The following is a 26,836-nucleotide window of genomic DNA, read 5'->3' on the forward strand; positions in this document are numbered from 1 at the left end:
TACATGTATCATGAGCTTAACGTTAGTTAAACTGCTTTACCACATTCTAACCCCAAATTGTATAAGCATATCTATTCCATTGTTTGTAAACAATGTAATTTTAAACAAACTCTGTATAGCTTCAAAACATGGTTAACATTTGGATCTAATGGATGATCAGTCCTGGCATCCATAGCTCCATCTATGAATTTCTTCAGCACCATCTCTCAGCTGTTTACCAAAAATGTGTCTCATTAGCCAGTATTATTATAAGCCTATACTGTTCTGTATAATTTTGTCATATCTTTTCTCCTTTGATTATAGAAGGTTGAATTTGCAAAATGGCTAGACATGACAAACTGTACACATGGATGCAATATTTGATGTTGCTGCTTTGTGTGATACTTATTGTAAGTAGCTAAATGTTGCCTAGCTAGCAAACAAAGCCCAGTTGAACTGTGTCTGTGTTTGAAATGCAAATAATGAACATTCTTCTATAATCGATAATGTAAATTGTTCTTGGCTAGCTATAGAAATGTAGTTGCCCTCTCATAAAATGTAGGTTTGTGAATGCATTGCAAAAGTCAAACACACAGAAGAAACAGCAACTGCTGTTGTTGTCACTGTAATATTACCTAGCCTGAGAAATCCATCTGGCAAAACATAGAAGAAATAACAGGTCCATAACAACTCATATGCAATTTATTAGCTGATGATTCAAAAAAAGAAAGAACACCACCATCCTCTCCCCTCCAGAAAAGGGGTTTTGTACTGCTGGGGCTTGGCGCATGGATTAGATATGGAGAAGCTACGTTTGTGGATGTCCTGGGCCCCTACTCGTCTCAGCTCATCTACATCAGCTACATCTGTATTGGTATGGGCTCAGTGCTGTCTTTCACAGGTCTCATCGGCTGCTGTGGGGCTTGGAAAGAGAACCGCTTCTTTATCATGCTGGTGAGAGACAAAAGTTGTGCAGTCAATTTCAAGTCACCAAGCAATAATTGTCTTACTGTGTTATACTACTGCAGAGTTGTAAATGTCCCACTCTTTTCCCCCTGCAAGCTTCAATAAGAGGCAATATTTGACCTGTACCCTGAACAGTTTTTCTTCATCGTGACAATGCTGTTTGTTGCTGAAATCATTGGGACTATTTTTGTCTTTACGTACAGGAATCTGGTAAGAATAAATGAACATGCTGGCATCTGTATCATCAAGTAGGCGAACCTATATCATAATTTAGAGCACTGTAAATTATTGATTTATTTGTATGATATAGCCTAGCCAGGCTATGCCTTTCAATAAGCTGTGATGTCTAAATGTGACAGGTTAGATTAGTGGTACGTGATGCAAGCAAGAATTCCCTGATGACTGCCTATATGGGCCCAGCGGCAACAGACCCAATCTCAACAGCATGGTACACAGTCATGTTCAAGGTGGGAAGCTCGAATGGGGAAAGGTCCAAATAGCCTTGGCTTTACTATTTGGTTCCTTTGACCACCAGAGCATCCCAGACAGTAGTTATCACAGCTAATGTCTTTGTCTTTATTTGGTTTTTCATCTCTTATTTCAAATGCTGTGGTTTTGAGGACTCGACTGTAGATTTCAAGGGCTCTGTGTTCAGTACAACCACGGGTTTGAACTACCCTAAGACTTGCTGCGTGAACAAGACCCTTGCAGATTGTGACGGTATCACCATCACTCCAAGTCTGATCCAACCACAGGTAACCTAACCCAGTGCCTCACTGCACTATGTTGTATCAGTCTGTGCTCTAAAGCTGTAAAGCCTTAAGCCAAATGCCCCCTGTGTGTCCCCCAGAGCTGCTTTGGTAAGGTCATCACAGTGATCAGAGAGCAGAGTGTCATCCTGGGATCAGCAGCTGGTTGCATATGTATGATGGAGGTATACTATGGGAGAATCTCAATTGGTGTTGCTTGACTCCTCGCGTCGTCTCCTCCGTCCTCTCCTCACCTGATAAAGATGGCGCAGAAGAACATGGCTGACGTTTTACATTCTCCCAACCAATTGTGCTATTCTGTTAGTTTTTTTGTGTAACTTATTTTTCAACTTATTGTGTACATAATGTTGCCGCTACCGTCTCTTATGACATAAAATAACTTCTGGACATCAGAACAGCGATTACTCATTGCGGACTGGAAGAAACTTTTTCCTTTAATGAGTCCAATGAGAAGGATATCCTGCTTTCACTGAACTGGCCCAGATCCCCACCTTTTGCATGAAGAAAAGATGAAGGAAAAGGGGCCGCAGATCAGGCAGCCTTCTGAGAATCCGTAGGCCATCCGTTCTTCTTGCTAACATGCAATCATTGGAAAATAAAATTGATGACCTATGATTTAAGATCCTACCAACGGGACATTAAAAACTGTAACATTCTTATGTTTCACCGAGATGTGGCTGAATGATGATACGGAATATAGAGCTAGCAGGATTTTCCATGCACCGGCAGAACAGAGACGCTACCTCTGGTAAGACGAGGGGTGGGGTTGTGTGTCTTTGTCAATAACAGCTGGTGCGCGATGTCTAATATTAAAGAAGTCTCGAGGTATTGCTAGCCTGAGGTAGAGTACCTTATGATAAGCTGTAGTACACACTATCTACCAAGAGAGTTCTCATTTATATTATTCGCAGCCGTCTATTTACCACCATAGAACGAAGCTGGCACTAAGACTGCACTCAACCAACTCTATAAGGCCATAAGCAAAGAAGAAAATGCTCACCCAGAAGCGGCGCTCCTAGTGGCCGGGGACTTTAATGCAGGCAAACTTAAATCAGTTTTACCAAATTTTTACCAGCATGTCACATGTGCAACCAGAGACAAAATAAATCCTAGACCACCATAACTCCACACACAGAGATGCATACAAAGCTCTCCCCCGCCCTCCATTTGACAAATCTGACCATAATTCTATTCTCCTGATTCCTGCTTACAAGCAAAAACTAAGGCAGGAAGTACCAGTGACTCGCTCAATACGGAAGTGGTCAGATGACGTGGATGCTACACTACAGGACTGTTTTGCTAGCACAGACCGGAATATGTTCTTGGATTCATCCAATGGCATTGAGGAGTACACCACCTCAGTCATCGGCTTCATCAATAAGTCCATCGACGTCGTCCCCACAGTGACTGTACGTACATATCCCAACATTACAGGCAACATCCGCAGCGAGTTAAAGGCTAGTGCTGCCGCTTTCAAGGAGCGGGAGACTAATCCGGACGCTTATAAGAAATCCCGCTATGCCCTCAGACGAACCATCAAACAAGCAAAGCGTCAATACAGGATTAAGATTGAATCCTACTACACCGGCTCTGACGCTCGTGTGATAACGCTCTTGGTAGCCGATATGTACAAAACCTTTAAACAGGTCAACATTCACAAAGCCGCTGGGCCAGACGGATTAACAGGACGTGTACTCAAAGCATGCGTGGACCAACTGTCAAGTGTCTTCACTGACATTTTCAACCTCTCCCTGACCGAGTCTGTAATACCTACATGTTTCGAGCAGACCACCATTGTCCCTGTGCCCAAGGAAGCGACGGTAACCTGCCTAAATGATTTCCGCACCGTGGCACTCACGTCGGTAGCCATGAAGTGCTTTGAACGGCTGGTCATGGCTCACATCAACAGCATCCTCCCGGACACCCTAGACCCACTCCAATTCGTATACCGCCCCAACAGATCCACAGATGACGCAATCTCAATCGCACTCCACACTGCCATTTCCCACTTGGACAAAAGGAACACCTATGTGAGAATGCTGTTCATTGACTACAGTTCAGTGTTCAACACCATAGTGCCCACGAAGCTCATAACTAAGCTTAGGACTCTGGGACTAAACACCTCCCTCTGCAACTGGATCCTGGACTTCCTGACGGGCTGCCCCCAGGTGGTAAGAGTAGGCAACAACACGTCTGCCACGCTGATCCTTAACACTGGGGCCCCTTAGGTGTGTGTACTTAGTCCCCTCCTGTATTCCCTGTTCACCCATGACTGTGTGGCCAAACACGACTCCAACACCATCATTAAGTTTGCTGACTACACAGCAGTAGTAGGCCTGATCACCGACAACGATGAGACGGCCTATAGGAAGGTTGTCAGAGAACTGGCAGTGTGGTGCCAGGACAACAACTTCTCCCTCAATGTGAGCAAGACAAAGGAGCTGATCGTGGACTACAGGAAAAGGCGGGCCGAACAGGCCCCCATTAACATCGACAGGGCTGTAGTGGAGCGGATCGAGAGTTTCATGTTCCTTGGTGTCCACATCACCAACAAACTATCATGGTCCAAACATACCAAGACAGTCGTGAAGAGGGCACGACAAAACCTTATCCCCCTCAGGAGACTGAAAAGATTTGGCATGGGTCCCCAGATCCTTAAAAGGTTCTACAGCTGCACCATCGAGAGCATCCTGACCGGTTGCATCACCACTTGGTATGGCAACTGTGAGAACGACCCAGTACATCACTGGGGCCAAGCTCCCTGCCATCCAGGACCTGTATACTAGGCGGTGTCAGAGGAAAGCCCATAAAATTGTCAGAGACTCCAGTCACCCAAGTTATAGACTGTTTTCTCTGCTACCGCACGGCAAGCAGTACTGGAGCGCCAAGTCTAGGACCAAAGGCTCCTCAATAGCTTCTACCCCCAAGCCATAAGACTGCTGAACAATTAATAAAGTCGCCACCGGACAATTTACATTGCCCCCCCCCCCCCCCCCCTTTTGTACACTGCTGCTACTCAATGTTTATTATCTATGCAAAGTCACTTCACCCCACCTAAATGTACAAATGACCTTGACTACCCTGTACCCCCGCACACTGACTAGGTACCGGTGCCCCCTGTATATAGCCTCGTTATTGCTATTCTTATTGTGTTACTTTTTATTTTAGTCTACTTGGTAAATATTTTCTTAACTCTTCTTGAACTGCACTGTTGGTTAAGGGCTTTAAGTAAGCATTTCACTGTGAAGTTTACACTTGTTGTATTCGGCGAATGTGACAAAGTTTGATTTGATTTTGATTTGACCTCTTTTTGGAAAATGTCAAAAGTATTTGAGGATAGAAGTCGAGGAGAGGAAACGTGTAAAATAAAAGTGCTGGTATGAAGTGACTCTTTCTCCACTAGCTCGTCATCAGGCAGATGACGTTTACAGAGAAGGAATCTTAAAATACATGTGTAAAGTGGTAAAAAATACATTTAGATAAAAAGATTAGTAACGTATACTTTTAAAATCTGTGCATGCTTTTCTCCTCTGAGTAAACAGCTGATTCAAAGGGGGAGTGGCAGATATCAAAACACTTCGCAGAGGATGCGCTTCAGTATCCTTTGCCGAACAAAGTAATTGAGGAAGGGAGCAAACTCCTCTGTTCGCTTACTAACGAATTTCAACTGTCCTTAACCACTTATCGGTTTCCGGGTCACGGAGGAAAGGAGGAAGACTTTTGGAGGAAGACTTTTTCCCAATTGAGAATCTCCCTATGAGTTACACTGCTCCCTCAAGGTCTTCTGGAGAACTTTAACCTCTCTCAGTATCCTTTTCAAGGACTATTGCTGAAAATGAATGCACATTTTAAAGCATAGTAATGCTTTTTCTACAGTAGCTCACCATTAGGACCTAAAGAGTATTCTTAGTTTGATAACTATCTATTCTATAGAAATTGGTTGCTGATCAGATAATGTTGCTTGGCTTCAAGTCATTGTTTTCCTGTCCTCTCCTCTTTGCAGTTATCCTCCATGATCCTTGCCATGGTTTTGTTTGTGAAGTTGGGGCTCATGAGGCATCCATGGTGAAGCCAAAGGGTCCGTCCACACCTGGAGGACACCAACAACCCCCACAGGCAACAATAAAGTTCTGCTAAACAATAAAAGTTAGTGTGTTTTCCTTAGATGAAATCATATCTGTTATTTTGGTTATATTAAATGTTGAATATATTATTTTTAAAGCAATGTACTTTGTATTCACTGGGAAGGGGAAACCTAGTCAGTTGTACAACTGAATTCATTCAACCGAAATGTGTCTTCCGTATTTAACTCGACTCCTTTGAATCAGAGAAGTGTGGGAGGCTGATTTAATTGATGTCATCGGCACCCGGGGAGCAGAGTGTTGTTAGGTGTTAACTGCCTTGCTCAAGGGCAAAAATGAAGATTTTTCCACTTTGCCAGCTCAGGGATTCGAACCAGTGACCTTTCAGTTACTGGCCCAATGCTCTTAACTGCTAGGCTACCTGCCGCCCCAATGTTATGTTCAATTCCAACAAAATGTGTATTCTACAATCGTCTCAGTTTAATTTTAGTGCTCACAAATATGACAACAGTGCCCTCGTGAAATTATTAATTAGTGAAGTGTAGAAAGAAGACACATTTAAGGAGACGATATGCAATAGCTGCTTCTATTTAAACAAAATAGCTGATTGATGTACATCTATTTTTTGCTTTGATAAAAAAAAAGACATCTATTGTTCGTAATGTGTGGAATATGTCTTATTCAAAAAGTGACACTTGAAGGCCACATCTAAAATCCCTGTGTTTACAGGACTGTCTGTCCACATCACAGGGGATTTTGTGTATGACTTTGGCTTCCTCATGCTTGATCAATCTTTATTGGAAGGAGACCAACAACATGTACTGTACTATACATCATGTACTAAACAGGCAAACATCAGAGTTAGACATTACTGTTATAGTGTTCACCATAAAGTTGAATAATACTGCAACCTTGCCGGTTGAGCTTTAGATTAAGTCCTAACTGAATTAAAAGGGTGTTCAGTCCACATATTGTACAGTAATTCTTCAGTGATCAAATGTAAAGAAATGGGGGTGTTTATAACAGCTGGTTATAGAGTACCACCGTGTGAGTCATAATACCCATAAAACGGGCGAATGGTTACAATTGTTTTTCCACATTTCATTTTTTCCATAGGGGATTTTAGAAACATTTCAAATAAGGACTGTGTTTCGTGAAGGCTTACCCTGGCGTGACATTTTGATAACTGTGTAAATCTCTCCAGGACAAGGTAACTTTTATCAATAACCTCGCATGTATTTACCTCCCAAAAATGAAACACTAATAAGCTGCTAATGTGGCTGTCATAAAGAACTACAAATCCCATGATCTGGACGAGAAGGTAAGAATCTCTGGATTAACTATCTAATGTTAGTTAAATGTAGTAATTTAATAAATTGGCTACATTTCTTTAAATAGACAATTCTGAACTGTTGTGCACGCTTTAAATTGACAAAATAACTGTTAGTAAAGGTGTCAGCTGCAGATGATGAGCACGGATTTGTAGTTTTGCATGATGTCTACTTTGATGCTAATTAGCATTTTCGAATTTGAGTGTAAATAGAGCCGAATATATTGATAAAATTCACCTTGTCCGATAGAGATTTACATGGCTATCAAAACATCACGCCAAGGTAAGCCTACACGAAACACAGTCCTTATTTTAAGTGTTTCTAAAATCCCCTATGGGAAAAAATTTATGGTGGAAAAACGACTGGAACCATTTCCCTGTTTGACCACTAGGTTTTATGATATTATGACACCTCCACCGTGAGGCTCTATATAACTTCAGTGAGACTGGAATTAATTTGAACTGGTGTTTACTTTTAGGGGTTTCCATCTCCAGTGAGTTATACAGTTTACAGAACAGTGTTAATATGTAAAGGGTCACATAAGAGAGGCTTGGCGTGTGACATTTCCCTTTATTTTCTGAGTCAAACAACACACAAATAATATAATCCCGAATTAATGACTTAATATAAAATGTTGGCTGTTAGAAAACTGCAGTTTCTTATCCTATTATTTTGCCAAGATATGCATAAAATGGGCCATGGCCATATTATAGACCAATGACTATAACAATGTTGACGTTGAACCATTATGTATGTTCTCTAATTAAAGGTTATGGCAGGTTTGCAAAGTGTTCGTGGCATTGAGCTGGTTTTGTCTGGAAGGGATACAGCTTTTGTCAAAACATTTTCGTAGCAGTTTTAGGAGAACATGCGCAGCAGGTTAGGATAATGTATGTAGCAGGTTGGGATAATTAGGTTAAAGTTACGAAAATGTTTAGGGTTAGCTAAAATGAAACAACAAAAATATATACTTTTGACGTCAATTTGACAAAAGCAATATCCCTTCTAGACATGACCCATTGAGCCTGCGGATGTTGAAGGAGGAGTCGTTTCAATTCTCGTTTCCTTTCCCACACCGCTTTCGAGCACTTGACGCTTCTCTGCAACTCTTCTCAAATTACAATCCCAACAAGATTCCACAGCTCAATGCAACTTCTGTTCTTAAAGCGGAATCAATCAACCCTCGATCCAGCTTGTTATTGAGACAATTTGCTAGTTAATGTTTTTCCTCAAACCCTTCTGAGTAGGCTACTTTTCGACAGGTGTTTTGGGCAGAGTGCCCGGAATAAAAAATGTCCAATGGGAAAAATGCACCTGCGGCGGCTAAGTAAGTTTCAACGTCGGGACAGCTTGGCCTACTACACTGAACTTTAAAAATATATATATATATTGGTTGTTCGGTTTATATAGTTATTCAACATCAATTTAATTCATGTAAATACGCAGATTTATTTTAAATATTGTCAATAAAAGTACTTAGTGATCAGGTAACTTTGTTACATTACTTTATTCAGAAGTTATTTAAGATATTTAAAAAGTTATTTTCCTCTTTACATTGGTGTTGTGTTGACATTGAGGTGGACAGAGTCAAGATGGTAGTTTAACAATAATATTTTGTGAGGTTTTATTTGAGAAATGTATTTTGGATTGAGTACATCCAATTCATGACTAATCAAATAATTCAACAAAAGACCAGTCAATGCATGAATAGCTGAAGATATCTTATTTATTTTAGCATGACTCTCTCCTCCTTTCTAACTTATTCCTGTCAAGTGAAGTGTAGTTTCAGTTTAGTGCTTGTTTATTTCATGTTTCCACATATTACTCCTCACAACATATGTTTTATGTTGAGCTCTTTGTGGAGGGGGAAATCCACTGTAGTTATCTTGAAGTTGTACAAGAAGGCAGGTTTTCTTAGATCATCTTGCAGCTGATTTCTAAGAGTTCTGGCTCTAAATAAATGCATACATTTGAGAATTTTGACAGGACTAGCTTGGCGAAAAGGATATTCTTAAAGGTTCTTTTTACAATACATCAGAGAGCTTCAGATCCATCCGTGCCAGGTTTTAATGTTATGTGCACACGTACAAGGAAATGCATTTCTTGCAAGCTCTAAACCCAACAATGCAGTAATGAAGGTAAGAGACACTGTGAGCAGTGTGTGAAGGGTGCTGTGAACAGGTGGGTGCATGTGTATTGACACGATTGCAGGCAACTTACCTTACCTATGGGCCTTAGAGCCCTTCCATTACCTATTTTCTTTCTCTCTCAGGAAGAGAGACAATACTAAAGCTGATACTTACTGTCATGTAACCATTGTAGTGTGTGTGCGCAGTTCCTCACAGATGACCCTGCAGGTGTGCCTTGAGGAGTGTATGGAGGCCCTGGACCTCTTCCTCAACAACCACTTCAGTGAGAGCCTGGACAAACTGCGGCCACGGTAACAGTACCACTCTCTCTGGACTAAAGTGGGCTTCAAACTCTCCATTGGCCAATTAGCGGGTACAAGGTGTCTTGAGGCATATTTGTGCAGCCTTTAGCCGTTGAGTGGTGTGTAACTTAGTGCAGCATCAGCACTGTTGAGGTGTTATGTTGTATTGTGGTGTGGTGTAGTACAGTGAAGTGTCACACTTCCTGCTACCCAAGGCATCAGGCCTCGTCACTTCTCCAGGATATGGAGTGTTTACTGAAGCTGACGCCCAGGGCTCAACGGGCAGAACAGAGGCCCTGGAAAATAAACACCATACTGCTGTAGTGAAATAGGAAAATAATTAGGTGTCTGCTGTTGGCTACTCTGTCTTTCCTCATTATCAATAGGTAAAGCCAGTCTCTATATTGGAAGAAAGGCACATTTTATTCCGAAAGGAAATTAAAATGTTCGCTGGACAATAAATACTTGCTGTTTTCTGATTGTCAGTGAGGTGTGTATGATGATGTTGTGTTGAAGGGTGAAAGAGAGCATGTACCATGCTCTGATCTACGCCACTGTGCTGGAGATGCAGGCTATGATGACCTTCCAGCAGGACGACATCGTCAATGCAGGCAACACCATGAAGAGTGCCCAGGAGGTCTGCCAGAGGTGAGGATGCTACTATACATGGACACTCATCTGTTTCATGTCCTCTTTAACACATTAGTTCATATTATAGACACAAGCAACGTCCAGAAAAGGTAAATGGAGGGAATTCCTGGAATATTCTGACCTCTAACAGTGAGGCCAAATATGCCACTAGTGCTATTAGTCTCCTGTCCATCAGCCATAACCTGCAGGCAAATGAGAGCATTTACATGGCAACCAGGTCTCTTTGCGCCCCGGCTGGAATTTGCCTGTGTTTGCATGGCCAGAGCAGCTCTGTTGATGGCCTACAGCAGGGGTATTCAACTCTTACCCTACTAGGTCAGGAGCCTGCTGGTTTTCTGTTCTACCTGAGAATTAATTGCCAGGTATAAATCAGTTCCTGATTTAGATGGGAACAATGAAAACAAGCACTGGAATTGGCTTCGAAGTCCAGAGGTGAGTTTGAAGGGCCTACAGCACAGGTGTCAAACTCATTCCACGAAGAGCTGAGTGGCTGCTGGTTTTTCCTCCTCACTTGTACTTGATTGATGAATTAAGGTCACTAATTAGTAAGGAACTCCCCACACCTGGTTGTCTAGGGCTTAATTGAAAGCAGAAACCTACAGACACTAGGCCCTCCATGGAATGAATGACACCCCTGGCCTACAGCAAGCAAGGACACTTGAGATTGCTGGAGGTGGTCGAAAGGCTGTCATGTGTTATTATAATGTTCCACATTAATGCCCATGTGATTAACATGAGAAACATGCATTGCTCAATGAGATGTAATTTTTTCAGTCTTACGCTCATAGTTGGTCTCATTTCTTCTTAGGTTTCGACGAAAGTCCCCTAGCAATATCAGTAAATCACCTGGAGAGCGTCTAACTGAAGGTAAGAGCGCTTTTATAATTGGGCATCTCAGCCTATTATTCTGGCAGATTTCAAATAGCCACTGACCATGTGTGTGTGGGTTTGCAGAGCAGCTCCAAGCTCTCCATGCTGATGCTTGTTATGCTGAATGCTTGCTCCAAAGGGCTGCTCTCACCTTCTTACAGGTAAGATGGGTCCTCCCGTCCTCAACTATAAATCTTACTGATCCTGGTTAATGATACTGCTGATGTTTCGTTTAGCATTAATGCACAGGTAACTGCCAAAATAAAGAAAACACTTGAGTAAATGGGGGATACAAAGTATATTGAAAGCAGGTGCTTCCACACAGGTGTGGTTTTCTATGTAAGTTAAGCAATTAACATCCCATCATGCTTAGGATAATGTGTGAAAATGCCTAGTTGCCCATTAGAAGAAGAGATCAGTTACTTTGAAAGAGGGGTCTCAAGGGAGCATAAGGACTTTAAAGTGGGTGCATGTGTATGTCTGTTTCTCGGTCATCAGATCTCAACCCAATGTAACACCTATGGGAGATTCTGGAGCGGCGCTTGAGACAGCGTTTTCCACCACCTAGAGTTCCAGTCACTTGTAGAATCTATGCCAAGGAGGATTGAAGCTGTTCTGGTGGCCCTATTAAGACACTTTATGCTGGTGTTTCCTTTATTTTGACAGTTACATGTATGCATGATAACTGTATCCAACTGATTAGATATCGGTTGATGAAACACATTGTAATTGTTTGCGTTCCTGCTTCTTGGTGTTTTGAGTCTGTGTGCATAGTTTTAAAGAGATCCAACAGGTTTCCCCTGTCCTCTCATTCATTTGTGAATACAGTACATTACTGTCTCACCAGTTGACACCTTTTGTTAAAATGTTTTATTTTCCCTCTTCCTCAAGGATGAGAACATGGTGAGTTTTATCAAAGGAGGAATCAAAGTACGCAACAGTTACCTGATTTACAAGTAAGTTTGCAAGGGGAAAGGGCAGAAATGGTTCTCACATTAAACAGGCGGTGATTGTGAATCAATAATTCTGTTTACCAAATTATGCACTGCTATTACAATAAGACTGCTCAGATGTTAAAACAATAATGGCACATTTCTCTGGTAAGTGTCTGTCGTTATCAGTCATTTAGATGTGTTTTTATTGTGTAATCAGGCATTATTACAGCCTATAATATAATTATGTTAGACTATGAATGACATAATTGCCTTTATGACACAGGGAGCTGCACACCTTCCTACAGTCTAACAGCTCTCTCCAAGGACCCAACCACATTCACTTAGAGGGAGGGGTGTCTTTTGGGATCGGCGCATTCAACTTGGTTTGTCCCACAAGCATCCCCGTATTCCATTAATGGTCCATTTGTTAGATCATTGCGTGTTTTAGCACACATGTCAGTCAGACCTTATGCTGTATCACAGGATTCTGTACTGTCTTCCAGACTCTTTCCATGTTTCCACCTCGGTTACTCAAAATGTTAGAGTTTGCTGGCTTCTCTGGAGACAAGGTATAGTTGCTCATTCTAACTTGTGTCTAGAAAGTGGTTGGTTTACAGCAGGGCTGCCCAACCCTGTTTCTGGAGAGCTAGCCTGCTGTAGTTAATTAACATGATTCACCTTAACAAGCAGGTCATTATTATAGTCTGGTTTGCTAGATGCTCTAAAGGAACAGCGTTGGGCAGCCCTGCTTTACAGGTTGTCTTTGTCTCCTCCCTCTCACTATATATTGTATGTTATTGTGTGCAGGAGTATGGTCTGTCCCAGCTGAATGATGGTGCCACTACAAACAACCTGCGCTCCATGCTGTGTGCCTTGCTGTTGCTCTGTTACTACACCTTCCTCACCTTCATACTCGGTACTCTACTCTTCACAATCAGGAAGTGAATGGGGATCACAAATTACTTGGCTGTTTGGAAATGACACAATTACATATCACATACACGCATGTGTGAAAGAGTGAGAGAAAGAACGAGAGGGTAGACTGTGTTTGTGAGTTTCTGGTTTTGTCCATACATCTTATTCAGTTGTTTATCACTCTACAGGGACCGGTGAGGGGGACGTGGCTGATGCTGAGAAGCTGCTGAAGCCTTTCCGGCTCCGCTACCCACAGGTGAGTGTCACTCCTCCCCAGGCTCTCACCCAGCCCAAAGCAAACTCAACTCTGTATGGAACACAATGTGTACCAATACCAGCAGACTTCTGGGCAAACACAATCTAAAGTAATAGTTTTACAATGTGGGCGTAATGTGGGTAAGTAATGCACTGACCAAGAGAGAGGCAATTTAGTCAGAGGAGGAGCTTATGCTTGAGCTACCATTGTGTAAGTATGTCATTTTACAAGTGCTAGCCACCGCCAAAGTATTATATATATGGTGTTATCAGAGAATGTTTACATTTCTCTCCACTTCCCTTCAGGGGGCCATATTTCTCTTCTTCGCAGGCAGGGCTGAGGCAATCAAGGGGAACATTGATGAGGTGAGCCTCAAGCTACATGTCTATGTTATGCTATTTGTATTATCTGTCTGTTTTTCCAGTCATATTTAGCAGTGGTGTTTGTATTAATAGGGCCTAGAATGAGATCAGTGTGTGCCTGTGGTTTGCTGGTGGGGTGTACTGTAATGATGATATGTCACCAGGCGGTGGTGCTGTTTGAGGATGGCTGCAAAGCTCAGCAACAGTGGAAGCAGTTCCACCACATGTGCTACTGGGAGCTGATGTGGTGCTTCACCTACAAGTGCGTGTGGAGGATGGCCTACTTCTACGCTGACCTACTGAGCAATGAGAGCCGCTGGTCCAAGGCAAGAGAGTGTGCTGTAGTGTTGAGTATAGCCTAGGACCCAATTTTAAGATGACACAAAACCACTTGAGCAGACACTCTTAATTGAATTCAGTCAATTTGACCTGCCCGCTAATTGTATGGCTTTTAAAGCCAATGCGGTATTTTAACCCCACAATAGACTTTACATTATTAAACTCTACTTACTGTATGGCTGGGTCCTGACTGAATAAGGCTTGTCTTTCCTTCAGGCCATGTATGTGTACATGAAGGCTGCTTACCTGAGCATGCTTGCCTCGGGGGAGGCTAGGCCTTTTGGGGAAGATGAGGTGGAGCTTTTCAGGTAGACACATGCTCATCACAACAAAAACATAACTTGGAAATTCCCCAGTCCCATTTCATTGTGACCACCCCTCTTTCCTGGCCCCTTCTCATTTTCTGTCTTTGCCCGCTCTCTTAGACAGGTGTCTACTTTCAAGCAAAAGATAGCAGGGAAGTCTCCACCCACAGAGAAGTTTGCCATTCGCAAGGCTAGACGTTACAAAGCTAGCTGCCCGGTGAGGCTCCCAGTACCTGTGCTGGTGAGACCCCACAAACACACATACGCAAAGCTGCATAAAGACATGCACAAATCTGTTGCTAAAATGGTAAGGGTCACTTGTATTTGTGTGGTTCTGACAGTATTATCTCTTGCTACATTGTGCTGTAGGAGATGATGTACATGTGGAACGGCTTCTCCATGATCAGCAAGCGGCCAGAGCTCACCGAGGGTGTTCTGCAGACACTGGTGGAGGCAGAGCGCACCCTGCTGGAATCCCCCGGTATTGCATGCTGTCTGGGGCTAACCAGTTTCAGGCAGTCAGACTGAACTGGGCCAAACCAGCCTGCTTGTCTAAGCTGGTCATGAAGCAATAACCACTCTTATAATATCACCAAAAGAGAATGGATAAAGACAGATTCTACACACATTCTGCTTGAGCCTGTGTTGATGAGTAATTTTGAATGCATGGTTTTCTAATCTGTGTTTTGTTTTGGAAGCGAATGAGTATTCAATGGATGACCGCTGTGTGATCCACCTACTGAAGGGGCTGTGTCTGAAGAACCAGCAACGCATTCAGGCTGCAGAGGAATGCTTCAACAAGGTGTACAACAGGTGACGTAGGGAAATCTTTTACACACACCTGGAATCTGTGTGTTGTATAACAAAAGGGTAAATGCATGCCGACACATACGTAACATGTTTGCTGAGAGGTTATAAAATGAGTTTATTGGTTTATTTGGATCCCCATTAGCTGTTGCCAAAACAGCAGCTATTCTTCCTTAGGTCCAGAGTGTCACTTTTTAACAAGCTCATCCATGCCAAAAGGAAATATTTTCATGGTATTTAATCAAACAATGTGTTCTTTGTTTGATTAAACCACACCGATGTTTTATCATAGCAAGTTGAATGATGCAGTGTTATGAAGGATGGTAGGACCTCTTAGCAGTGAAATGCACTATGAATAATGTCTAGAGATGTGTTTTTAGAACAGTCAGTGATTATATGAACATGTTCAGTGTAAACGACTACGAGGTAATGATATGGCCGTCTGTTCTCTAACCTCCAGTGAGAAGAAGATCAAGTTTGACCATTACCTGGTGCCCAACGCTCTGCTGGAGCTCAGTGTGGTCTACATGGACACGGGCCGCAAGGACGAGGCCATCAAACTACTGGTAAAAGCCAAGTGAGTCATCTCTTACTGGTTGTTCCAATATAGCCTGCAAGCTGTAGTAGGATGTAGCAGGCTTACATTCCAGCTCGACATAAACACTTTATTAAACTAATGAAGATTCTGTTGATTGGTTAGTTGAAAAGAATGGCACCGGAGGGGATGGCTGCTGTTTTTACAGGCTCCTAACCAATTATTTGTAACTTATTTTGTACATAATGTTTCTCCCACGCTTCTTATGACCCAAAAAGAACTTCTGGATAACAGAACAGCGATTACTCACCTCGAACTGCACAATTTTTCTTTAACGAGTATTGCGGATACAGGGGACGCCTCTACCATCCGTCCTATTGGCCAATGTGCAATCATTGGAGAATAAATTGGAGGAGCTCCGTTCAAGACTATCCTACCAAAGGGGTATAAAAAAACGAATCGAAACTTCAATCTGTTTTACCTCATTTCTACCAGCATGTTACATGTGCCACGAGGGGGGGGGACTCTAGGCCATCTTTACTCCACACACAGAGACGTGTACAAAGCTCTCCCCCGCCCTCCATTTGGCAGATCTAACCATAATTCTATCCTCCTGATTCCTGCCTACAAGCAAAAACTAAAGCAGGAAGTACCAGTGACTCGCTCAATATGGAAGTGGTCAGATGACACCGATGCTAAGCTACAGGACTGTTTTGCTAGCACAGACTGGAATATGTTTTGGGTTTCTTCCGATGGCATTGAGTACACCACATCAGTCATTGGCTTCATCAATAAGTGCATCGAAGTTGTCCCCACAGTGACCGTACGTACATACCGCAGCCAGAAGCCATGGATTACAAGCAACATCCGCACTGAGCTAAAGGGTAGAGCTCCCGCTTTCAAGGAGCGGGACTCTAACCCGGACGCTTATAAGAAATCCTGCTATGCCCTCAGACGAACCATCAAACAGGCAAAGCTTAATACAGGACTAAGATTGAATCCCGTAGCACTCACGTCTGTAGCCATGAAACCCTCAATACCATCATCCCAGAAACCCTAGACTGACGCTAGACTGATTTGCATACCGCCCCAACAGATCCACAGATGACGCAATCTCTATTGCACTCAATAGAGTGCAATAGAGATTGGACAAAAGGAACACCTACTTGACAATGCTGTTCATTGACTACAGCTCAGTGTTCAACACCATAGTGCCCTCAAAGCTCATCACTAAGCTAAGGACCCTGGGACTAAACACCTCCCTCTGCAACTGGCTCCTGGACTTCATGACGGGCCTCCCTCAGGTCGTAAGGGTAGGCAACAACACATCTGCCATGCTGATCCTCAACACGGGGGGCCCCTCAGGGGTGCGTGCTCAGTCACCTCCTGTACTCCCTGTTCACCCACGACTGCATGGCCAAGCACGACTCCAACACCATTAAGTTTGCACACAACGGTGGTAGGCCTGATCACCGACAACGATGAGACAGCCTATAGGAAGGAGGTCAGAGACCTGGAAGTGTGGTGCCAGGAAAACCTCTCAACGTGATCAAGACAAAGGAGATGATCGTGGACTACAGGGAAAGAAGGGCCAAGCATGCCCCTATTCTCATCGACGGGGCTGTAGTGGAGCAGATGGGCTTCAAGTGCCTTGGTGTCCATCCAACATCCAACAAACTATCATGGTCCAAACACACCAAGACAGTCGTGACGAGAGGGCACGACAATGCCTATTCCCCCTCAGGAGACTGAAAAGATTTGGCATGGGTCCTCAGATCCTCAAAGTTCTACAGCTGCACCATCAAGAGCATCCTGACTGGTTGCATCACCGCCTGGTATCGCAACTGCTCTGCTTCTGACCGCAAGGCACATGACTAGAGGGTAGTGCATACGGCCCAATACATCACTGGGGCCAAGCTTCCTGCTATCCAGGACCTCTATACTAGGCGGTGTCAGAAGAAGGCCCTAAAAATGGCCAAATAATCCAGCCACCCTAAGTGTAAACTGTTCTCTCTGCTACTGCACAGCAAGTGGTACCGGAGCACCAAGTCTAGGTCCAAAAGGCTTCTGAACAGCTTCTACCCCCAAGCCATAAGACTGCTGAACAGCCAATAAAATGGCTACCCAGACTATTTGCATTTACACTTTGCTACTCGCTGTTTATCTATGCATAGTCACTTTAGCCCTACATATATGTACATATTACCTCAACTAACCTGTACCCCCGCACATTGACTTGGTACCGGTACCCCCTGTATATAGCCTCGTTATTTTATTGTTGCTCTTATTTTTTTACTTTCGTTTATTTTGTAAATATTTTCTTAACCAAAAATGAAATTAACTCGTATTTTTGTTAAGGGCTTGTAAGTAAGCATTTCACGGTATATTTGGCGCATGTGACAAATAAAATTGTATTTGTATTGAGGCTAGACTGGAACAAATTCCTGCACACTATTTTGCTCTACAGGACCAGGATTGGTGACTTCTGCAAGATACAGTGAGCTCCAAAAGTATTGGGACAGTGACTTTTTGTTTTGGCTCTGTACTCAGCACTTTGGATTTTTAATTTTACAATGACGATGAGGTTAAAGTGCAGACTTTCAGCTGACAGTCTGTACTTTAACCCGTATCATTTCAAATCCAAAGTGCTGGAGTACTGAGCCAAAACATGTCACTGTCCCAATGCTTTGGGTGTACACATACACAATGTTACTAAGTCTTACTCATGATTCCTATCCACTTTGTTCTGTTTCCTCAGAACTAACTACAAGGAGTATTCCATGGAGTCACGCACCCAGTTCAGGATCCATGCTGCTCTCTCCAAACTCAAGGCTGACACTAGTGACCAAGATGAAATCACACCACTGTAGTATAACAGGTGACATTGTGCTGAGCAAGCACTGGACTTGCTTCCCCTGCCATGTGTAGACGTTCCAGGAAGACTTGCTCTATTTTACATCCTCAGCCACTTTGATCACTGCCTCCAAATCATTTTACATTTTTAGTCATTTAGCAGACGCTCTTATCCAGAGCGACTTACAGTAGTGAATGCATACATTTCATACAATTTTTTTCTTTTTTTCTTCCCGTACTGGTCCCCCGTGGGAATCGAACCCACAACCCTGGCGTTGCAAACACCATGTTCTACCAACGGGACCACTTGGTTTGTGGTGAAAGTCTCCGTCCTTCATGGAAGGTGGTCTCTCCCTGATTAAAACACTTGAGTTTTCAATGGGAGTTGGTAGAAGTTGCCTTTACCTGCTGGTTCTAGATCAGAGGCATTTTATCCACCTACTTACTGGGTGATGAACACCCTGATCCTACATCTGTGGTTAGGTTCTATCTTCAGTGTTTGAATGTGTGGTACTTATATCACTGTACTGGTTACCCATAACAGTAGATGGGAGGCAGTTGCTCAACAATTTGAATACAGTATATCCACAATTTTTGTGGGGAAAAACATGTTGAAATGAACTTATGAACAATGTAAGTAATGTTCGTATGTTCTGATATGTGAGGTAGAGTTTTGCTTTTAACTTCTCTAAAAGGGATTGAGTATTACTGTAAGCATTTTGACAAAAGCACCCATTTAGTGATAACTGAATAAGACAGACGTATGACATTGCTTTGATCCCAGAGTTATTTTAACAAATGTATTAACATTTATGTATTAGTAGAAGAACCTTAGGTTATGCTACATTTGTTTTATGTACAGTTGAAGTCAGAAGTTTACATACAGCTTAGCCAAATACATTTAAACTCAGTTTCACAATTCCTGACATTTAATCCTAGTAAAAATTCCCTGTCTTAGGTCAGTTAGGATCACCACTTTATTTTAAGAATGTGTAATGTCAGAATAATAGTAGAATGATTTATTTCAGCTTTTATTTCTCATCACATTCCCAGAGGGTCAGAAGTTTACATACACTCAATTAGTATTTGGTAGCATTGCCTTTAAGTTGTTTAACTTGAGTCAAATGTTTCGGGTAGCCTTCCACAATAAGTTGGGTGAATTTTGGCTCATTCCTCCTGACAGAGTTGGTGTAACTGAGTCAGGTTTGTAGGCCTCCTTGCTCACACACGCTTTCTCAGTTCTGCCCACAAATTTTCTATAGGATTGAGGTCAGGGCTTTGTGATGGCCACTCCAATACCTTGACTTTGTTGTCCTTACGCCATTTTGCCACAACTTTGGAAGTATGCTTGGGGTCATTGTCCATTTGGAAGACCCATTTGCGACCAAGCTTGAACTTCCTGACTGATGTCTTGATGTTGCTTCAATATATCCACATAATTGTCCTCCTCATGATGCCATCTATTTTGTGAAGTGCACCAGTCCCTCCTGCAGCAAAGCACCCCCACAACATGATGCTGCCACCCCCGTGCTTCACGGTTGGGATGGTGTTTTTTGGCTTGCAAGCCTCCCCCTTTTTCCTACAAACACAACGACGGTCATTATGGCCAAACAGTTGTATTTTTGTTTCATCAGACCAGAGGACATTTCTCCAAAAAGTACGATCTTTGTCCCCATGTGCAGTTGCAAACCGTAGTCTGACTTTTTTATGGCGGTTTTAAAGCAGTGGCTTCTTCCTTGCTAAGCGGCCTTTCAGGTTATGTCGATATAGGACTCGTTTTACTGTGGATATAGATACTTTTGTACCTGTTTACTCCAGCATCATCACAAGGTCCTTTGCTGTTGTTCTGGGATTGATTTGCACTTTTCGCACCAAAGTACGTTCATCTCTAGGAGACAGAACGCGTCTCCTTCCTGAGCGGTACGACGGCTGCGTGGTCCTATGGTGTTTATACTTGCGTACTATTGTTTGTACAGATGAACGTTGGTACCTTCAGGCGATTGGAAATTGCTCCCAAGGATGAAGCAGACTTGTGGTCTACAATTTTTTTTTCTGAGGTCTTGGCTGATTTATTTAGATTTTCCCATGATGTCAAGCAAAGAGGCCCTGAGTATGAAGGTAGGCCTTGAATTTTCCAAGCTGTTTAAAGGCACAGTCAACTTAGTGTATGTAAACTTCTGACCAACTGGAATTGTGATACAGTGAAATAATCTGTCTTTAAACAAATGTTTGAAAAATGACTGGTGTCATGCACAAGGTAGATGTCCTAACCGACTTGTAAAACTGTAGTTTGTCAACAAGAAATGTGTGGAGTGGTTGAAACACTTAGGTTGGAGTCATTAACTCGTTTATGTAAACTTCCGACTTCAACTGTAGGTTGTCCCTGCTGCAATATACAGAGGAAAGTAGTCAGATGAAATAAGTTTAACGTCACTAACCTCTGATATTCATTACTTCAAATAAAATTTAGACTGTCACTCAAGACCTTGTACAAAGAAAGGCATGGTTAAAAGATGTGAAAAACATGATTAAATATGTCCATTTGCTACAAGCCCTTATGCTCCAGTAAAATAAAACACTATCTCAGTTGAGTGTAACCCATTCTTGTCCAGATTGCCCTACAAATAAACTTTGATTAAGAGGTGACATTACAGATGAAGATGTATGACTGGTACCTACACGGAGTGTACAAAACATTATGAACACCTGCTCTTTGCATGACAGACTGACGATCCCTTATTGATGAAAGGGAGGAGACGGGTTAAAGGATTTTAACGCCTTGACAATTGAGACATAGATTGCGTATGTGTACCATTCAGAGGGTGAATGGACAAGACTAAATATTCAAGTGCCTTTGAACAGGGTATGGTACTGGGTGCCAGGCGCATCGGTTAGTGCCAAGAACTGCAATGCTGCTGAATTTTTCACATTTAAGTTTCCTGTGTGTATCAAGAATGGTCCCCCACCCAAAAGACATCCAGCCAAATTGACACAACTGTGGGAAGTATTGGAGATAACATGGGCCATGATCCCTGTGGAACGCGTTCGACACCTTGTAGAGTCCATGTTGTAACTCAAATATTAGGAAGGTGTTCTTAATGTTTTGTATACTGTGTATAAACTCACCGGCTATTTCCTTGATGAACTTAATCAGTGGATCATGACGTGTCAATCATGGGGCGGCAGGTAGTCTAGTGGTTAGAGTGTTGGGCCAGTAACTGAAAGGTTGCTGGATTGAATCCCCAAGCTGACAAGTTAAAAATCTGTCGTTCTGCCCCTGAACAAGGCACTGTTCCCCGGTGGGCCGTCATTGTAAATAAGAATTTGTTCTTAACTGACTTGCCGAGTTAAATAAAGGTTACTTACACGTTCTGCACAACAGTGTGCACTATGTAAGGCCAGGGGATAAATGTCTTACATTCTTATATACTTTGTCCATTTATATGGAAAATCATTTTGAAGTCAGCATACAAATACACAAAACCTATAATACATGATCTAATTGTAGGGTGTTTACCTAAACTCTTGGGGCCGGTATCCCATTAACAGATGAAGCCTAGTCCTGGACTAAAAAGCTATTTTCTATTGGAGATTCTCCATTGAACAAGCTTAGTCCAGGACTAGGCTTCATCTGTGTCTGGGAAACCAACACCTTAGGGTTGCAATGATATTCAGGTATTTTTAACATATTGAGAGTCAGACCCAGGGACTTGAGACCATGACCAGACCAAGACTGCATTTACTTGGTCTCAAGTAGTCTCAGAACAATCCTCAAGATCAAGACTCAATTTCTGGTGTACACTATATATAGCCTGCCAATTTCATATGGTTCCAGATGGTGGTTTGCTAACGCCATGCCTAGCCTCATCCCTCTGTAACCATAACCTAACATTGTTTTATGTTAATCGTATCTCATACACTGAACAAAAATATAAATGCATCATGTAAAGTGTTGGTCCCATGTTTCATGAGCCGAAATCAGATACACCTTTTCCATACGCACAAAAAGCTTATTTTTGTGCATTTGTTTTTACATCCCTGTTAGCAAGCGTTTCTCCTTTGCCAAGATAATCCATCCATCTGACAGGTATGGCATATCAAGAAGCTAATTAAACAGCATGATCTTTACACAGGTGCACCTTGTGCTGGGGACAATAAAAGGCCACTCTAAAATGTGCAGTTTTGTCCCACAATGCAATGCCACTATGTCTCAAGTTGAGGGACCAACCATGTAGCATACTTCTACAACTGGTACACACAGAACGATGTGGCCCACCACCCCTGCATCTATAAGCAATCCTCAGAGGACACCTGGTCAAATGCCTAATGTGACATACAGCTTCCCTTAACCTGTGTGAGGACAGACTGTTAGTCAAGATTGTGATTTTGTTTTTCCTGCTGTGTCTCTGGATAAGAAAAGTTTGCCAAATGGCTAAATGTGGTGTAATGTGGATTTAGCCTGTTTTTAATATTGTGTAATTGTTTAACAATAATAAACATGTTTATCACATGAAAAATCATTCTTCCTATACTAACTACTAGTCTATAACTCAGTAAAAGAATACTCCTGAGTGTCAGTAAAGTATGAGACAGACCTAGTTCTGGTGCGTTTTATTTATTATAGCAGGCAAACTCAAAACAGTTGACAACAATACATTTACAAAGTTGACTAAATAGTCATATTTACAAAGTCGGTGCCTTATGACGAGGAATCAGCCCGAGGAAGCAGCAGGAGGGACATGGCTCTGTTCTTCTTTTAGTCTACGTTTCATCAGCTTTCTTTTCTTCTTCTCCTCCTTTTCAATTTCACTCACCATTTCCAGGAACTTGGGGCTTCGGGGGTCCATAGCATAGCCAAAGCGTTCTCTGGCCTCAGCTAGCAGCCTTTCACGACGGGCCTTCTCATCTTTCAACTTCTGTTTCGCCTCCCGTTTTTCCTTCCTCCAGTCAGCCACCATCTTAGGCATCTTGGCCATATTGGCTGCAACCAGTTTCTCTCTGCAAAAGAAGATTGGAGGGGGTGTTAGCCAAGTATCATGTCATCATAAAAGCTACTATAAAAAGGTATGGTTAGACAGAGCTTTATCCACCTGTCAAGCAAATGCTGTACTTCAACAACACTATTAAAGAACAATATGAATTGGAACCAAAGCCTATCAGACTGTTGAGCATATTTATTTATGTTATACATACATACATACAAGAGGCCTCTCATTGAGAGATGTCATGCCCATGTAACTAGTTGCCTTGAGTCATATAGGCAAATGTCATGAAGTAACTACCATTCTCAATTTCTCTCAATGTTATCTAGTATGGCACGTTGCGTAGAAACAAACATGTCATTTGACAGGTCCTAAAAAGATAGCTAGTATTAACTTGGTTAGCGTGGATGTTTACCTCGCGAGACGTTTCGCATTGGCTTCCTTCGTTTTCGCCTCGACGTTCTTCAGCATCACCTGGAGCGGAGGGTTCCATTCCCTCTCCTCTGCTATCATCTCCTCGAGCTGGGCATGGCTGGGCCACAGCTTTGCAGGGTCGATTCCCGACGAAGAGCCATACCGCCCGAATAACTTGCGGTCATACTTCGCTGTCTTCTGCCATTCCGGAGTTTTCTCGCTTTCCCTATCTGGTATGTATGGATCTTTCAAATTTAATTTCAGTGGTTTAGGGTTATAATTTACTATCTGATGTAGAAGCCCGCAGTGTGAGCTGGCAGGATTATACGATTTTAAGGGTGAAACCCTTCGAATAGCCCAGCTAAATATTGCTGTCCTCCTGCACAGCATGGAGGTTGCCATTTTTTGTGGCAAAGTTCGGAGGACCCTCGTTCCGTCACATTTGATTGCTCATAGCTGACTACAACCTCGCCTGTCCTTTATTGTTGCCATCATCATAAGCAAGAGGATCATAGAGGTATCGAAGGTGTTGTGGCAAAAGACAGTCTTGCCAATTCTGATTTGAAACTCTTAGGCTATAGGCCTAGTCAGTGTTATAATTAAAACAAATATTATTGTGTTGCCAAATTTGTATCCATAGCATATAATGAAGTTTAGGTCAAAATTGCCTTCATTTTGAAAGTTGTACCATATGCTACAGAATGTGGGCTGTATCCAATCAGTCTTATCAGTGGAAGTCATGCTGGAAAAGGTAACACTATTTTAAGAGCTCATGTGCACAGTGGCGGTTCTAGACCATTTCAACTGGGGGGCCAAGCTGGGGCCAGTTACATTAGACGTTATTGTTGTCATATCGTTTTCTTCACTGCATTGCAGGCATTAGCAGGCAAAAGACCATGTTCATAATCATCATCGTTGCCACTGTCTAATAACGGATGTAAAAAAGAATGATAGCAAAAATGTGTTATGTAAAAATGATTTCATACTCCACATTTAGGCCCCCCCCCCAGAACCGCTACTGCATGTGCATATGAAATAGAGCTATGTTCAATAAGTGACTTATTTGTTATCTTATGAAGTTAAATTCTAGACCTAAATTATGATAATCATATCAACATCTCTCATTAGTCCACCATCATACGCTCTTGCAAGCCACTTTTAGTTTGAAAACTATTTTTCAATGGGTTTGAGTTTCAAATGTATAAATGAATCTGGGGAAAATGTCCTTTCAAGATCCAAGTGGGGCCTGGAACCAGCAGTGGGCAGGTGGGCAACAAAGCCAAAACCAGAGCCAGAGGAGAAGTATAGACTCTAACACCTTTTTTGAACGTTAAGAATGCTGTATGGGGAATTATCCAGAAAACACACTTTGAAAGAAAGGTTCTTTGTTTCAACTTCTCCCCGCTTTCCTCTTTTAGCAGCCCCTCCCACAACTCCTCTTTTATTCTAGATTTATTTTCAAGAAGGGGAGATAGAACAAATGGGGGGGATCTTGAGTGCAGCACTTACTGAGACAGATGTCACCGCTTTTGTGTTGCGGGAGCTGCTCAAAACTCTCCATCATCATTAAAGATGTAGGGTTCCCATGGCAGGAGGAGGAGAGGGGTGAAGGTGGGGTGGGTATAATAGAGGCTTAATTTGGCTTAGGGGCAATCCAGTGCCAAGCTCAGGGCTTTAGGGATTAAATCAATGTCAGTCACTGGCAAATAGGCTTGTTAGCAGTTAGAATATAAGGGATGGCATGGCAAGCACATTGCCTTGGTCTATTTCTGACTGAGGGATATATAGATAAAGATTGAACAAAATTAAGTAGGACATCATAAGATAAACCAATCTAGTTATCACAAAAAGCTATCAAAATGATCTGAGGATCTGTAAATAGATAACAAAATATGAACTGACTAACATTAACCCAAACTCATGTTCTATGCAGGGACCTTCACTTCTAGAGTTACTGTGTGGACAAGATGGGTTGAGTTGAAAAGGAGAAAAAATAACTGAACCACATTAGTGGACAAGCACCCCCTGCCTGCTGGCTGTAAAGACATCGAGGTAAGTGATGGTGTGGATGAGGATAATGTACATGGTATCTACTGGGGAGTGTTGGCAGAGGATGGGAGAAGCAGGAGGCCCTGGCACCAAACATGGCTTCCCATGGAGATTAGGGATGGATGCATAAGGATTGATTCAGTGTTTGCCAACCCCAGTGAGTGCAGCTATAGAGGACATCCATATTGCCTTTTGATTAAATATTAAAATGTCTCCACTCTTTTATAAACACACGTAAAATGAATGTTTAAATTGAATGAGTGTCACTGTACCCTTCCTCATTCCTGTGACCCCTTCTACATTGCACTCATTTAATCCCATAATTATGGGTTGTGAGTTTGGCCACTTCAGCAGGATGCCAGGATAAACATTTACCTCAACCTACTAGTACACACACACACACACACACACACACACACACACACACACACACACACACACACACACCTGTGGCAGTCAATGCCGTTTAAGAGGAGGACGGACTATTTTTTTTTTCATGAGCATGGACTTATTTTAATTTTTTTTACCGCTTTTTTCTCCCCAATTTCATGGTATCCAATTGGTAGTAGTTACAGTCTTGTTTCATCGCTGCAACTCCCGTACGGACTCGGGAGAGGCGAAGGTCAAGAGCCATGCGTCCTCTGAAACACAACCCAACCCAACCCAACCAGGCCGCACTGCTTCTTGACACAATGCACATCCAACCCGGAAGCCAGCCACACCAATGTGTCAGAAGAAACACCGTACACCTGGCGACCTGGTCAGCGTGCACTGCGCCCGGCCCGCCACAGGAGTCGCTAGTACGTGATGAGACAAGGATATCCCTGCCGACCAAACCCTCCCCAACCCAGAATCTCTGGTACGAACCCAGAATCTCTGGTGGCACAGCTAGCACTGCGATGCAATGCCTTAGACCACTGCACCACCCAGGAGCCCCTACATGGACTTATTTCTATTACAGCATATTGGATGACTGTCATTTATATTCCATTCACCCAGTTCAA

The 26,836-nt window shown here is 42.6% G+C and overlaps 2 protein-coding genes and 1 long non-coding RNA gene across 6 annotated transcripts; 1 reads left to right on the top strand and 2 right to left on the bottom strand.

Annotated features, from left to right (window-relative positions):
- Positions 1-663: 663 nt before the first annotated feature.
- Positions 664-9,579, bottom strand: LOC123743430 (uncharacterized). Its single transcript, XR_006770201.2, has 2 exons — positions 9,432-9,579; positions 664-930 (listed from the first exon to the last, which is right to left on the bottom strand). It is a non-coding gene; the product is annotated as an uncharacterized LOC123743430 (long non-coding RNA).
- LOC106607089 (tetratricopeptide repeat protein 39A) lies at positions 8,169-20,978 on the top strand. Of its 4 annotated transcripts, none has more exons than XM_045720363.2 (18): positions 8,169-8,455; positions 9,451-9,568; positions 10,076-10,207; positions 11,019-11,077; positions 11,165-11,241; positions 11,972-12,036; positions 12,299-12,398; positions 12,519-12,584; positions 12,823-12,931; positions 13,119-13,186; positions 13,492-13,551; positions 13,713-13,874; positions 14,104-14,195; positions 14,313-14,433; positions 14,562-14,673; positions 14,891-15,005; positions 15,460-15,576; positions 18,293-20,978. In XM_045720363.2, exons 1-18 carry the CDS (start codon positions 8,428-8,430, stop codon positions 18,402-18,404), a joined length of 1,713 nt encoding a protein of 570 aa, XP_045576319.1. In that variant the 5' UTR covers positions 8,169-8,427; the 3' UTR covers positions 18,405-20,978. The 4 variants fall into 4 exon arrangements, with proteins under 4 accessions (XP_045576319.1, XP_045576320.1, XP_045576317.1 ...); XM_045720364.2 differs by having other exon boundaries at positions 8,171-8,455; positions 9,464-9,568; XM_045720361.2 differs by having other exon boundaries at positions 8,171-9,568.
- Positions 20,979-22,983: 2,005 nt separating this feature from the next.
- LOC106601291 (large ribosomal subunit protein mL64) lies at positions 22,984-24,239 on the bottom strand. Its single transcript, XM_014193395.1, has 2 exons — positions 23,785-24,239; positions 22,984-23,385 (listed from the first exon to the last, which is right to left on the bottom strand). Exons 1-2 carry the CDS (start codon positions 24,183-24,185, stop codon positions 23,100-23,102), a joined length of 687 nt encoding a protein of 228 aa, XP_014048870.1. The 5' UTR covers positions 24,186-24,239; the 3' UTR covers positions 22,984-23,099.
- Positions 24,240-26,836: the final 2,597 nt, after the last annotated feature.

This window comes from Salmo salar, chromosome 06 (assembly GCF_965601325.2).
Source record: "Salmo salar chromosome 06, fSalSal1, whole genome shotgun sequence".
Lineage (NCBI taxonomy): Eukaryota > Metazoa > Chordata > Actinopteri > Salmoniformes > Salmonidae > Salmo > Salmo salar.